The sequence below is a fragment of the Salvelinus namaycush genome, chromosome 4 (genome assembly GCF_016432855.1).
Source record: "Salvelinus namaycush isolate Seneca chromosome 4, SaNama_1.0, whole genome shotgun sequence".
Classification (NCBI taxonomy): domain Eukaryota; kingdom Metazoa; phylum Chordata; class Actinopteri; order Salmoniformes; family Salmonidae; genus Salvelinus; species Salvelinus namaycush.
The window spans coordinates 23628014-23640471 of record NC_052310.1 but is presented as its reverse complement, the minus strand read 5'-3'; the positions used below and the strand labels follow the sequence as shown (position 1 = coordinate 23640471).

The 12458-nt window shown below is 43.0% G+C and overlaps 1 protein-coding gene across 4 annotated transcripts; it reads right to left on the bottom strand.

The window, feature by feature from the left end:
- Nucleotides 1–3484: 3484 nt before the first annotated feature.
- On the bottom strand, nt 3485–7017 carry LOC120046357 (UDP-glucuronosyltransferase 2A2-like). Of its 4 annotated transcripts, none has more exons than XM_038991528.1 (2): nt 6859–7017; nt 3485–5427 (listed from the first exon to the last, which is right to left on the bottom strand). In XM_038991528.1, the coding sequence occupies exon 2, from the start codon at nt 5416–5418 to the stop codon at nt 3811–3813; it is 1608 nt and encodes a 535-aa protein (XP_038847456.1). In that variant the 5' UTR covers nt 5419–5427; nt 6859–7017; the 3' UTR covers nt 3485–3810. The 4 variants fall into 4 exon arrangements, with proteins under 4 accessions (XP_038847456.1, XP_038847457.1, XP_038847458.1 ...); XM_038991529.1 differs by having other exon boundaries at nt 3485–5422; XM_038991530.1 differs by having other exon boundaries at nt 6864–7017.
- Between the last annotated feature and the right edge of the window lie 5441 nt (nt 7018–12458).

Sequence of the window (12458 nt, the reverse complement as noted above, 5' to 3'; positions counted from 1 at the left end):
TCGCTCTTTTGTTTGGGTACAGCCCAGTGTTTTGTTTTGTATACGTGTTTGTTTTGGGTGTATTAAAAACCCCTGTTGGGTATTCCCGCACCCATCTCCAAATCATTTATACCAGTGTGACAACCCACACAGACAGTGTGGTGAAGAATGCGCAACAGCGCCTCTTCAACCTCAGGAGGCTGAAGAAATGTGGCTTGTCACCTAAAACTCTCACAAACTTTTACAGATGCATAATTGAGAGCATCCTGTTGGGCTGTATTACTGCCTGGTACGGAAACTACACCGCCCACAACGGCAAGGCTCTCCAGAGGGTGGTGCGGTCTGCACAACGCATCACCGGGGGCAAACTACCTGCCATCCAGGTCACCTACAGCACCCGATGTCACAGGAAGGCCAAAAAGATAATCAAGAACAACAACCACCCGAGCCACTGCCTGTTCACCTCGTTACCATCCAGAAGGCGAGGTCAGTACAGGTGCATCAAAGCTGGGACAGAGAGACTGAAAAACAGCTTCTATCTCAAGGCCATCACACTGTTAAACAGCCATCACTAACACAGAGAGACTGCTGCCTACATACAGACTTGAAATCATTGGCCACTTTAAAAAATGGATCACTAGTCACTTTAATAATGCCACTTCAATAATGTTTACATATCTTGCATTACTCATCTCATATGTATATACTGTATTTTATACCATCTATTGCATCTTAGCCTATGCCGCTCGGTCATCGCTCATCCATATGTATATATTCTTATTCCATCCTTTTACTTAGATTTGGGTGTATTAGGTAGTTGTTGTGGAATTGTTAGATTACTTGTTAGATATTACTGCACCGTCGGAACTAGAAGCACAAGCATTTTATTACACTCGCAATAACATCTGCTAACCATGTGACCAATACAATTTGATTTGATTTGAGCTTCTGGTGTTCTCAGTGCAACACACCCGTCTGCAAAGAGCATGGTCACATGCTTGGACTAAGACTAAGACTCTCCTGTGAAGATCTGAAGGAGCTCTACAGCGCCCTCTTGCTCTCCCGCAGAGGGAGATGGAGACTATGCTCTGTAGTGTTCGAGATTGGAATGTAACTGTGGAACACAGAGAGACACTTTGACATTAAAAGGTTGAATAATTTAACAGTATTTCTGTATTCCAAGCAGTTGAAATGGTCCGTGGTTAAGGGACAGTCATGTCCAGTTTGTTTCATTTGGTGACCTCATGAAGGACAGGACACACATTACTGTTTCTTTGTTTGTATACGCTTCTCAATTCTGGTGTTTGCATCTGAATGTTGTATAAAATAAATTATTGAGTATAGGAATACTTTTGAAAAGATGAAATGTGATGTTAGCCTTCTAAATGAGAGTATGGTTTTTCATATAAAGTTTTAACTAGCCAGTGGCCATGCCCCCGTGAGCACAGACATTATACCCAAACGTCATGGAACCACCCTCCAAGGTGAGTGCTTGTAAAGGACTCCCAACAAAATGTACATTAGATCAGAAAACCTGGAGCTGTCGCTACATGTTGAAATGCTTGGCAACTCTACCAAAGGACAAGATCAGAGAACGTGGAGGTCATCCCAGTTAAAGACCAGTTATTCAGGCTGCAGCTATTTAAATACTTTAGTCTGGTAAACGCATCCGTCCTAAGAACATTTCCGAATGGTACTCTGAAGTATCCATAATAACAACCTACAACAGACTTTGATCTTTGATGGACAAACCAGAGGCTTTCTGTCGACTGCCTATCCAGCAGATGGACCGGCGATCGCAGAGAGGGACAGCAAAGGCATACACTCGTAAACATGTCAATTGCAATTTATTTTCGAATGAGCGGTTGTTCATGTTCATAGTATTAGCAATATCTATGAGTGTAGTTATGAGCTCTGAGTTTCCTGCTCTTGAGCGGTCCCCACTCCTTTCCTTTGTCTACCAAGCCGTCATATCGGTTCCGTCCACTAGGGACTTTTTATTTGTATCACGTAGTAACCAATGTATGACCTATTGTGTGTGTGTTTATGTAATTCTGCGATTTATTTACTAACTAACTTCATCAATAATTAAGCCAATTTGTATATCGCTGATTCATGATCTATGCTATGGTTCGTGCAGATATCCAAGGGTTTGCGACATTCAGAATATGACTGATGAGGTAATAATACATTAATAAGTGACTGTAATCGATAAGATATGAAAATATCTGAAGAGTGAATATTAGGAAATAGAGACACTTTAAACATTTTCCCGTGGTGCTCCAACTTCCTAGTTAATTAAAGTTACATGATTAGTTTAATCGCATAATTCAATTACACATAGAGAATTGATTTGATAACATACAGTCCTTCACATTTAATGACAGCAAATGCTACAACAACACAGCATAAGTAAGCATCACACACACGCACACTTTGTTCCTTTTAGTGTTCATGTTTTCTAAATTCACAATTGTTAATGTTGTCGTTAATATTGATGATGAACTTTGGATTTTCAAATACATTTTTTGAAATATAATAAAACATGCTTATGTTGGTTTTCTTTTGTTCTTCACACCAAAAGGTTGAATGTGAAACTTTGATTGTAAGAAAAATATGCTAATATTTTAAATAGCTGTTATGAATTTTCATAATATGTTATCATTGAAATGTGTATCAAACTGTTGAAGAGTGACACAAAAAAATGTCAAACAATAAAATATGTATTGAAATGTGCAAATCATCACTCAAAATAATTATGTTACACAAAATTGATAATATTTTAGACCCATATAAATAAAATACAGATATTACATTATCGGGTCATTTTGACCAGGCATATTTATTCATGGGGCGCCATGTTTACAATACATCTTACGGTTAAAGCTTATTTATGAGAGTCACTATAAAGTGTTACCAAATAACTGAATTGTATCATCAACTCCTATAGGTACTGGTTGAGCAGACCTGGGGGAGGAAGAGAGCCAGATTACTGGAAGTTAGACAACCCTTTAGGGGAGGATTGTGGACACATTGATACCATAGAGAGAGAGAGAGAGCTTAACTCCTGGCAGGATGGATCATGTGACTCCCCCTACAGATGGATCTGTGAAAGAAGTATTTGAAAAAACTCCCATTAACTTTTATAGTCTCCAATTTCATCCTAATGTAAATATCCCACCAATATTTTCAACTATTTTGACACGGCCATTAGTCTAGCCTTTGTATTGCATCCATGTGTATGTATATATATATATATATATATATATATATATATATATATATATATATATATATATATATATATATATATATATATATATATTTTTTTTTTTTTTATGCTATTCCAAATAGGCTGGATTCTTGAACTTGAGAACTTTTCATAAATCATGCATTGATATCATATGTGTATATCTCAGGTTAGGATTGGTTCTGTCCTAGGTCTAAGACACCAGTGACTTAAAATCTCCCAGCAAATGGTAGATCACAATAAAGGTGCCAGATATCGTTATTTATAACCATTTTATTTCATCATAAAGAATCAAACTGTAGTGCTCATAGTCATCCCAGTCACTATAGGAGTTAAAAAGTTATAAGGCTAAAGCACAATGGTAATGTAAAATATATGCTAAAAATCAAAGTGAGCTCTCTTTATACATGTTAACCTATACAGTGTAACAAAAAATAAAACACTGGTACTTTATGAAGGTATCCTGTTGTTATCTTGTTGAGTACCAACAGACATGTTTGAGAGGAAAAAGGGGAACTTATTTGTTCACAGTCATATGGTAAGAAGTGAGGTCACTTCCTGTTGTATTCAAGAGCCAATCCTTACTCCTGTTTGGGTTTACGCTTCCTGCATAGTCTGAGGCACAGGAAGTGGATTGAACCCACAGTAATGGCTACCAGCACAAACAAAACAGCCAGTAGGACTCCAATCACATCCAGTGAATGATAGGAGTACCAGGGCATCTTGTAAGACTCTGTTCGCAGGTGGGCGGCCCCTTTGTGTCTCATGACAAATTCGATCCAGAAGAGGGCGGTGTCCAGAGGATGCGTGGGCTTGTCCCGGTGCAGGCTTGAGAGCCGCTCCATACTGGTCCTGTAGGACGGATCGTGGAGGACTTCCTGTACAGCCTCCAAGAAGCTCTGGCTGGAGATCTTGGTGACTTCAAGCGCCTTGGCCGCTCCACGCACCTCCAGGCGTAAGACATTCTCGAACTGGTCGAAGAGCAGCGGAAGCCCCACCACCGGCACCCCGTGGTACATGGCTTCGTAAAGGCCATTGGTGCCACCGTGGGCCACAAAGGCCTTGACCTTGGGGTGGCCCAGGAGGTCGTTTTGGGGCATCCACTTGACCAGCAGGGTGTTGTTGCCCAGGCCGATGGGTTGCTTGCCCATGTGCCTCCAGATGACCTTCTGGGGAAGTTGGGCGAAAGCGGCGGCGATCTCCGAGGTGATCTCCACGGGCAAGCCTTTGACAAGAGTTCCCAGTGACATCAAGATAACCCCGTGTTCTCCCGAGCTCTGGACAAACTCCTCCAGCTCTGTCGGTAGAGGTTTGGAGGGTTTACATTGGAAGCCTCCAATGTAGACAATGTTGGGCATGGTGGGCCGGGGGAACTCGAACACAAAGTCCACCCGCATGAGCCAGATGTCCGTTCCCTGCAGAAGGTGGTAGAAGTTTGTACCCGGCTCAAAGTATCTCTTCACCAGCCTATCGTAGTGTGGGCTGATCACGAACATATCAATGATCATGTTGAGGAGGTAGATGAACACATTCCCAACTCGCTGGCCGAAGGTCATTTGGTCTGAAGTGGCATAACCACCGGTGGGGACATAGGACACGGGCGAGGGGGCCACCACGAAATGCCCCTCTCCGCTGGTGATCCAGCGAACATTGAAGACAGTGGGTAGCCCAAGCTTATGGGCGACCAGGACCCCGACGGGCAGCCCCGGGTCCAAGAGTACCACGTCGTACTGGCTATCCCTCAGGCTCTGCATCAAAGCCTTGTTCTCAAACATCTCCACCACAAACTGACTGGCCTGCTGGTGCATTCCTGACAACGCCGACAGAATGTACGAGTAGAAGGACACAAAAGCCAAAGGCGATGCGCCTTCCCTTTGGATCTGCAGCATTTTGACGAGGAAGGACTCAAAGAAGTCTTGTTTTTCAATGTCCATGCCCCCAGGCACAGTGATGGAGATAGAGCGGTAGTGGGGCGACGACTCCTTGATGTACCAACTGCTGGCCGAGCGCACCACAGTAATCTGGTGACCCCGGGCGTAGAGTCCCTCGATCAGGAGGTTCATGTTGACCCAGTGGCTGCCATCCACGGGGAAGACGAGGATGTTGCCCCCAAGAGCCCCTGGAGGGCCACCGAGGAAGGCCACCGAAACCGCAAGGACGAAACTGGTCACCCCGTTCAGGCCACTCATTGTTCTACTCTGGGAAGAATGAGAGGAATGATGTCAGAATGTATAAGGGTCATTGCATGAAATTAGTCCCTTTTGGGTAGTACAACTTTGTGAAAAAAAGTATACTTTTTATTTCACATAATTTTAACATTCTGTCAGAAAGAGCACATGTTCAACTTAATTTAAAAAAAAATTCACATCTTAACTTCCAAAGAAAGTAACAGGGTTGACGATGTCCTTTTAAATCAGCCATAATCAGCCAAGAGGAATGGAAGATTGTTGTCTGCAACAAGGAGGGGCAATTGAATGCAAGCTTCACCCAAATAATTATCTTAAAACATTTCTAGCTTGTCTATCTTTGGGTAACAAGGTTGACGTGTTATGCTAGGGTAGAACCAGCTGACCTGCTTTTACTCTATGATTTTACTAGTAGATGTGCAATGTTTGTTTTGAAAAAAATATTTGAAAAGGAATAGTTTCACCATATTATCGAAAAAGTTAAGTTCACATAATAGCGTTGACCTTCAAATGAGGGACAGGTTGTTGATTTTTTACCTTAAAATTAATCACTCTGTCAAAGCAACAAAATAAGTATAAAGTCATGGGGGGAGGGGGGGCACAGGGGGACATGCCAAACTTTGGCACTTTAGCAAGTCTTTATTCATGTTCAAAATCAGATTTATTGAATTTTACACGTGGTCTATATTAAAGGGCACTTCATTTAATATAGCAGGCTTTTAAGCGTTGAAATTATTATTTCATTTCATGACACAGTCATGGTCCATAAGTAATCCTTATACTGCTGATGGTAAAGCTACAATGCTCAGATTGGGGAAAAACATGACTCTTTCTTGTAAAAAGAAAAGAAAGAGAAGGGGAAAAAATGTAACTGGCAGAGAATGTGCACTTAGTGATGTGCTCGTCTTAAGCAATTTAGCAAAACATTGGAACTGTGGATTACACTTTTCAGCCTTAGTAGGCTATGTACTTTTGTCAAGAGATGAACTGAGTTTAAAGTCCTGATGGACTGAGTTTAAAGTCCTGATGAAATGCATATTGTGGCTAGTCTCCTATGCAAACACACACACATTCACTATTCTCTAGGGCATACACTGCAGCAGAGGGGGGACTTAACACCAGCATGTGCATACAAGAGCATGGTCTCCAAATGACCACTATGGTCGAGCACATATCCTCTTCACCAAAGTCCCATGGGGGGAAAGGGGTAAACCTCAACATTTAACTCAGAGAACTATGCATTTAAAAGACAACACTACCTATTCAAATTGTCCTGCAGCACATGAAAATAATACAGTAAATGTATAAAGAAGAGACAATCCAACAGTTCACAAATAGGAAATAAAAATACCTAAGTGTTCCAGTGGCTATATCAAATATCGTATGCAAAAAAATATTGAGTTATTGTCTAGATTAGAGAAGGAAGAGAACATTGTAGCCTACCTTACTTCACAAACTCTGAGCAGCAGCGTACTTTGAGCCCCTTCTGGCTTACTGGAGCTGGCAGTCTCGGGATGTTGTATAATGTGGGAGAGGTTAAAGTCAGGGGAGAAAAGAATGTCTATTCACACGGGACAGCAGATTTGTGTGTGTGTGTGAGAGAGCGAGAGAGAGAGAGAGTGGGGGTGGGGGGAAACTAGGCAGCATCTCTTCCCCACTGCAACAACATTTCCACCCCTTCCCGACTCCACCCCCTCAATTTCCTTCCATGCACTGAACAATGTTTCCCACCTCAAGGTATATAGAAAAACATAGCCTGCTGTGACTGAGATAAACTGCAGACTGAGGCATTCTCAGGGAAACAACATTCTATAAACAAAGCAATAGAGAGAATTTTGCTAAACGTAATAAAGAGACATATTTCACACACATCAGGAATAACCCTTGTACTAAGAATCTTTATGTACACACGCTGGTGCATTGCGTGTGTGTCTGTGTCTGAGTCTGTGTGTTTGAGTGGACGTACAGTGTCAAAAATGCTTATTTCATTGAAATCCGGCCTTAGTTAACACAGGAGTTAATCATTGGACAAATGTTGAAATTGCAGAGCTGCATTTTTGTCGAAGGTAAATCCACAATAGCGTGTCATCTCATGGATACTTAGGGATTTTGGCAACTCTACTTCCCCCCCCCAGAGTCAGATGAACTCCTGGATACCAGTTTATGTCTCTGTGTCCAGTATGAAAAAAGTTAGAGATGGTTTCACAAGCCAATGCTAACTAGCGTTAGCGCAATGACTGGAAGTCTATATTGCGCTAACGCTAGCGCAATAAAAGTATCCGTTTAAAGATTGGCTTGCACTCTCGACAGTCCGAGGTAAATTCTTGTTTGAGAAATTCCTCTTTGCAAAGAAGCCATTTTTGTTCCTTTTTGACCATTTTAAATGAAAACAATCACAGTAAGTTACTTAAGTGTTACCCAGAAATGATTTGATATTGAGTTAAGGGCTGCATTGAACCTGCAAGAATTTTAGTGAGGGCAATTGATTGATCTTGAGTGCTTTTTCAGTGACACAAAACACAAGTGTTTAGTATTTTTCTCAACTCTGATCTGATTTAATCAACCAAGATGACAACATTTCACAAAGGACATACACAGACACACAAATGCACAGATCAGAGTTCAGAAAAATACTAACACACTTGTGTGTCACTGACAAAAAACTCTCAAGATCAATCAATAGGCCCCACTGAAGGGTGTTTTCACACATACAGTGCATTCGAAAGTATTCAGACCCCTTGACCTTTTCCCCGTTTTGTTACATTACAGCCTTATTCTAAAATGTATTACATTTGTTTTTTTCCTCATCAACCTACACACAATACCCAAAAATGACAAAGCAAAATAAAACTAAATAGGTTTTTAGAAATGTTTGCAAATTGATATAAAAAAACAACAACTGAAATGTCACATTTACATAAGTATCCAGACCCTTTACTCAGTACTTTGTTGAAGTACCTTTGGCAGTGATGACAGCCTCGACTATTCTTGGGTATGAAGCTATAAGCTTGGCACACCTGTATTTGGGGAGTTTCTCCCATTCTTCTCTGCAGTTCCTCTCAAGCACTGTCAGGTTGGATGGGCAGTGTCGCTGCACAGCTATTTTCAGGTCTCTCCAGAGATGCTCGATCGGATTCAAGTCTGGGCTCTAGCTGGGCCACTCAAGGACATTCAGAGACTTGTCTCGAAGCCACTCATGCATTGTCTTGGCTGTGTGCTTAGGGTCGTTTTCCTGTTGGAAGGAGAACATTCACCCCAGTCGGAGGTCCTGAACTCTCTGGAGCAGGTTTCTATCAAAGATCTCTCTGTACTTTGCTCCGTTCATCTTTCCCTCGATCCTGACTAGTCTCCCAGTCCCTGCTGCTGAAAAACAACCCCCACAACATGTTGCTGCCACCACCACCATGCTTCACCGTAGGGATGGTGCCAGGTTTCCTCCAGACGTGACGCTTGGCATTCAGGCCAAAGAGTTCAATCTTGGTTTCATCAAACCAGAGAATCTTGTTTCTCATGGTCTGGGAGTCCTTTAGGTGCCTTTTGGTAAACTCCAAGCGGGCTGTCACGTGCCTTTTACTGAGGAGTGGCTTCCGTCTGGCCACTCTAACATAAAGGCCTGATCGGTGGATTGCTGCAGAGATGGTTGTCCTTCTGGAAGGTTCTCCCATCTCCACAGAGGAACTCTGGAGCTCAGTCAGAGTGATCATTGGGTTCTTGGTTACCTCCCTGACCAAGGCCCTTCTCCCCTGATTTCTCAGTTTGGCCGGGCAGCCAGCTCTAGGAAGAGTCTTGGTGGTTCCAAACTTCTTCCATTTAAGAAAGATGGAGGCCGCTGTGTTCTTTGGGACCTTCAATGCTGCAGAAATGTTTTGGTACCCTTCCACAGATCTGTGCCTCTACTCAATCCTATCTCGGAGCTCTATGGATATTTCCTTCGACTCCATGGCTTGATTTTTGCTCTGACATGCACTGTCAACTGTGGGACCCTATATAGACAGGTGTGTGCCTTTCCAAATCTTGTCCAATCAATTGAATTTACCACGTGGGCTCCAATCAATTTGTAGAAACATTCCAAATGCACTGTAGTTCTCATCAATAGTTCGAATCAGAGTTGTATTCTATTTTTATTTGGCCCGCTTGGTTTCACAATGTCACAATAACTAAAATGCCTAAACAAAACCACATGTCCATGCAAGTCATTTGTTTATTGGAGAAAAATGTTCACGTTTAATCCATCTATGATTATCATGAAGCATCACTTGTGTGTCTCAAACTTTATTTTTGTTTCAATTGGTCTTCGAATAACATGCGGGAGGAAACAGATCAATAGCCGCTCTAACTGCAACGTGAATAGCCTATATTCAGTAGGCTATTCTATATACCCAGAATAGCCCACATCTCCCCTAATCTGCATTGGATGCGCTCATAAATATGCTGCTACTCACATAATGTTTGAGAGATATAAAGTTATGGTACTTTGTGCATTTCATCAAATGCTCACCGTCAAACAACTAATAATATTGCGCGCCTCTGGTTCTTTCCTGTGTTTGGTCTGGAATGCGTTCTCACCTGCATTGAACCGCACCACGGTTCAAATGGAATCGGACCAAGACCAGTCTTTTTGAGCGAACCGTGGTGCGTTGTTCAGCACGCTCCCGAGTGCCCATAGTGTTCACACCAGTCAAATCAAATCAAATCCAATTTTATTTGTCACATACACATGAGTAACAATATAACTATAGACTGTCCCCTCGCCCCGACACGGGCGCGAACCAGGGACCCTCTGCACACATCAACAACAGTCACCCACGAAGCATCGTTACCCATCGCTCCACAAAAGCCGCGGCCCTTGCAGAGCAAGGGGAACTACTACTTCAAGGTTTCAGAGCAAGTGACGTAACCGATTGGAAGGCTACTAGCGTGCACCACCGCTAACTAGCTAGCAATTTCACATCCGTTACACATGGTTAGCAGATGTTAATGCGAGTGTAGCGAAATGCTTGTGCTTCTAGTTCCGACAATGCAGTAATAACCACCGAGTAATCTAACCTAACAATTCCACAACTACTACCTTATACACACACGTGTAAAGGGATAAATAATATGTACATAAAGATTTATGAATGAGTGATGGTACAGAACGGCATAGGCAAGATGCAGTAGATGGTATAGAGTACAGTATATACATATGAGATGAGTAATGTAGGGTATATAAACATAAAGTGGCATAGTTTAAAGTGGCTAGTGATACATGTATTACATAAAGATGGCAAGATGCAGTAGATGATATAGAGTACAGTATATACATATACATATGAGATGAGTAATGTAGGGTATGTAAACATTATATTAAGTGACATTGTTTAAAGTGGCTAGTGATAAATTTTTACATAAATTTCCATCAATTCCCATTATTAAAGTGGCTGGAGTTGAGTCAGTATGTTGGCAGCAGCCACTAAATGTTAGTGGTGGCTGTTTAACAGTCTGATGGCCTTGAGATAGAAGCTGTTTTTCAGTCTCTCGGTCCCTGCTTTGATACACCTGTACTGACCTCGCCTTCTGGATGATAGCGGGGTGAACAAGCAGTGGCTCGGGTGGTTGTTGTCCTTGATGATCTTTATGGCCTTCCTGTGACATCGGGTGGTGTAGGTGTCCTGGAGGGCAGGTAGTTTGCCCCCGGTGATGCGTTGTGCAGACCTTCTGGAGAGCCTTACGGTTGTGGGCGGAGCAGTTGCCGTGATACAGCCCGACAGGATGCTCTCGATTGTGCATCTGTAGAAGTTTGTGAGTGCTTTTGGTGACAAGCCAAATTTCTTCAGCCTCCTGAGGTTGAAGAGGCGCTGCTGCGCCTTCTTCACAGCGCTGTCTGTGTGGGTGGACCAATTCAGTTTGTCCGTGATGTGTACGCCGAGGAACTTAAAACTTACTACCCTCTCCACTACTGTCCCGTCGATGTGGATAGGGGGGTGCTCCCTCTGCTGTTTCCTGAAGTCCACAATCATCTCCTTTGTTTTGTTGACGTTGAGTGTGAGGTTATTTTCCTGACACCACACTCCGAGTGCCCTCACCTCCTCCCTGTAGGCCGTCTCGTCGTTGTTGGTAATCAAGCCTACCACTGTAGTGTCGTCCGCAAACTTGATGATTGAGTTGGAGGCGTGCATGGCCACGCAGTCGTGGGTGAACAGGGAGCACAGGAGAGGGCTCAGAATGCACCCTTGTGGGGCCCCAGTGTTGAGGATCAGCGGGGTGGAGATGTTGTTACCTACCCTCACCACCTGGGGGCGGCCCGTCAGGAAGTCCAGTACCCAGTTGCACAGGGCGGGGTCGAGACCCAGGGTCTCGAGCTTGATGACGAGTTTGGAGGGTACTATGGCGTTAAATGCTGAGCTGTAGTCGATGAACAGCATTCTCACATAGGTATTCCTCTTGTCCAGATGGGTTAGGGCAGTGTGCAGTGTGGTTGCGATTGCATCGTCTGTGGACCTATTGGGTCGGTAAGCAAATTGGAGTGGGTCTAGGGTGTCAGGTAGGGTGGAGGTGATATGGTCCTTGACTAGTCTCTCAAAGCACTTCATGATGACGGAAGTGAGTGCTACGGGGCGGTAGTCGTTTAGCTCAGTTACCTTAGCTTTCTTGGGAACAGGAACAATGGTGGCCCTCTTGAAGCATGTGGGAACAGCAGACTGGGATAAGGATTGATTGAATGCATGCTCTGAGGAAACTAACTAAACTAAGGGGGAAACGTGCCAGACATAGGAAAAATCACTCCAAGCCAATTTGGTGTGAAAGCCCTTTAATAACTCACGTGCATGCATGCTTAAGTGTCTCATTATGTAATATTGTGTGTGAACACTGTAATCTTGGTTAATTAAATCAGAGTTGAAAAAAAATACAAATACTTGTGTTGTGTGTCACTGAAAAAGCACTCAAGATCAATCAATTGCCCTCACTAAAATGTTACCCAATTGTGCCCAGTGGGAAGGGGGAAATGAAAACTAGCTGTTATTGTCAGAGAAGTTTGGAACTCTCTTTTATTGGTCTTTTAA

Excerpts from the sequence above, each read along its gene's own strand:
- LOC120046357 (XM_038991528.1), bottom strand. The coding sequence starts at position 5,418 with ATGAGTGGCCTGAACGGGGTGACCAGTTTCGTCCTTGCGGTTTCGGTG.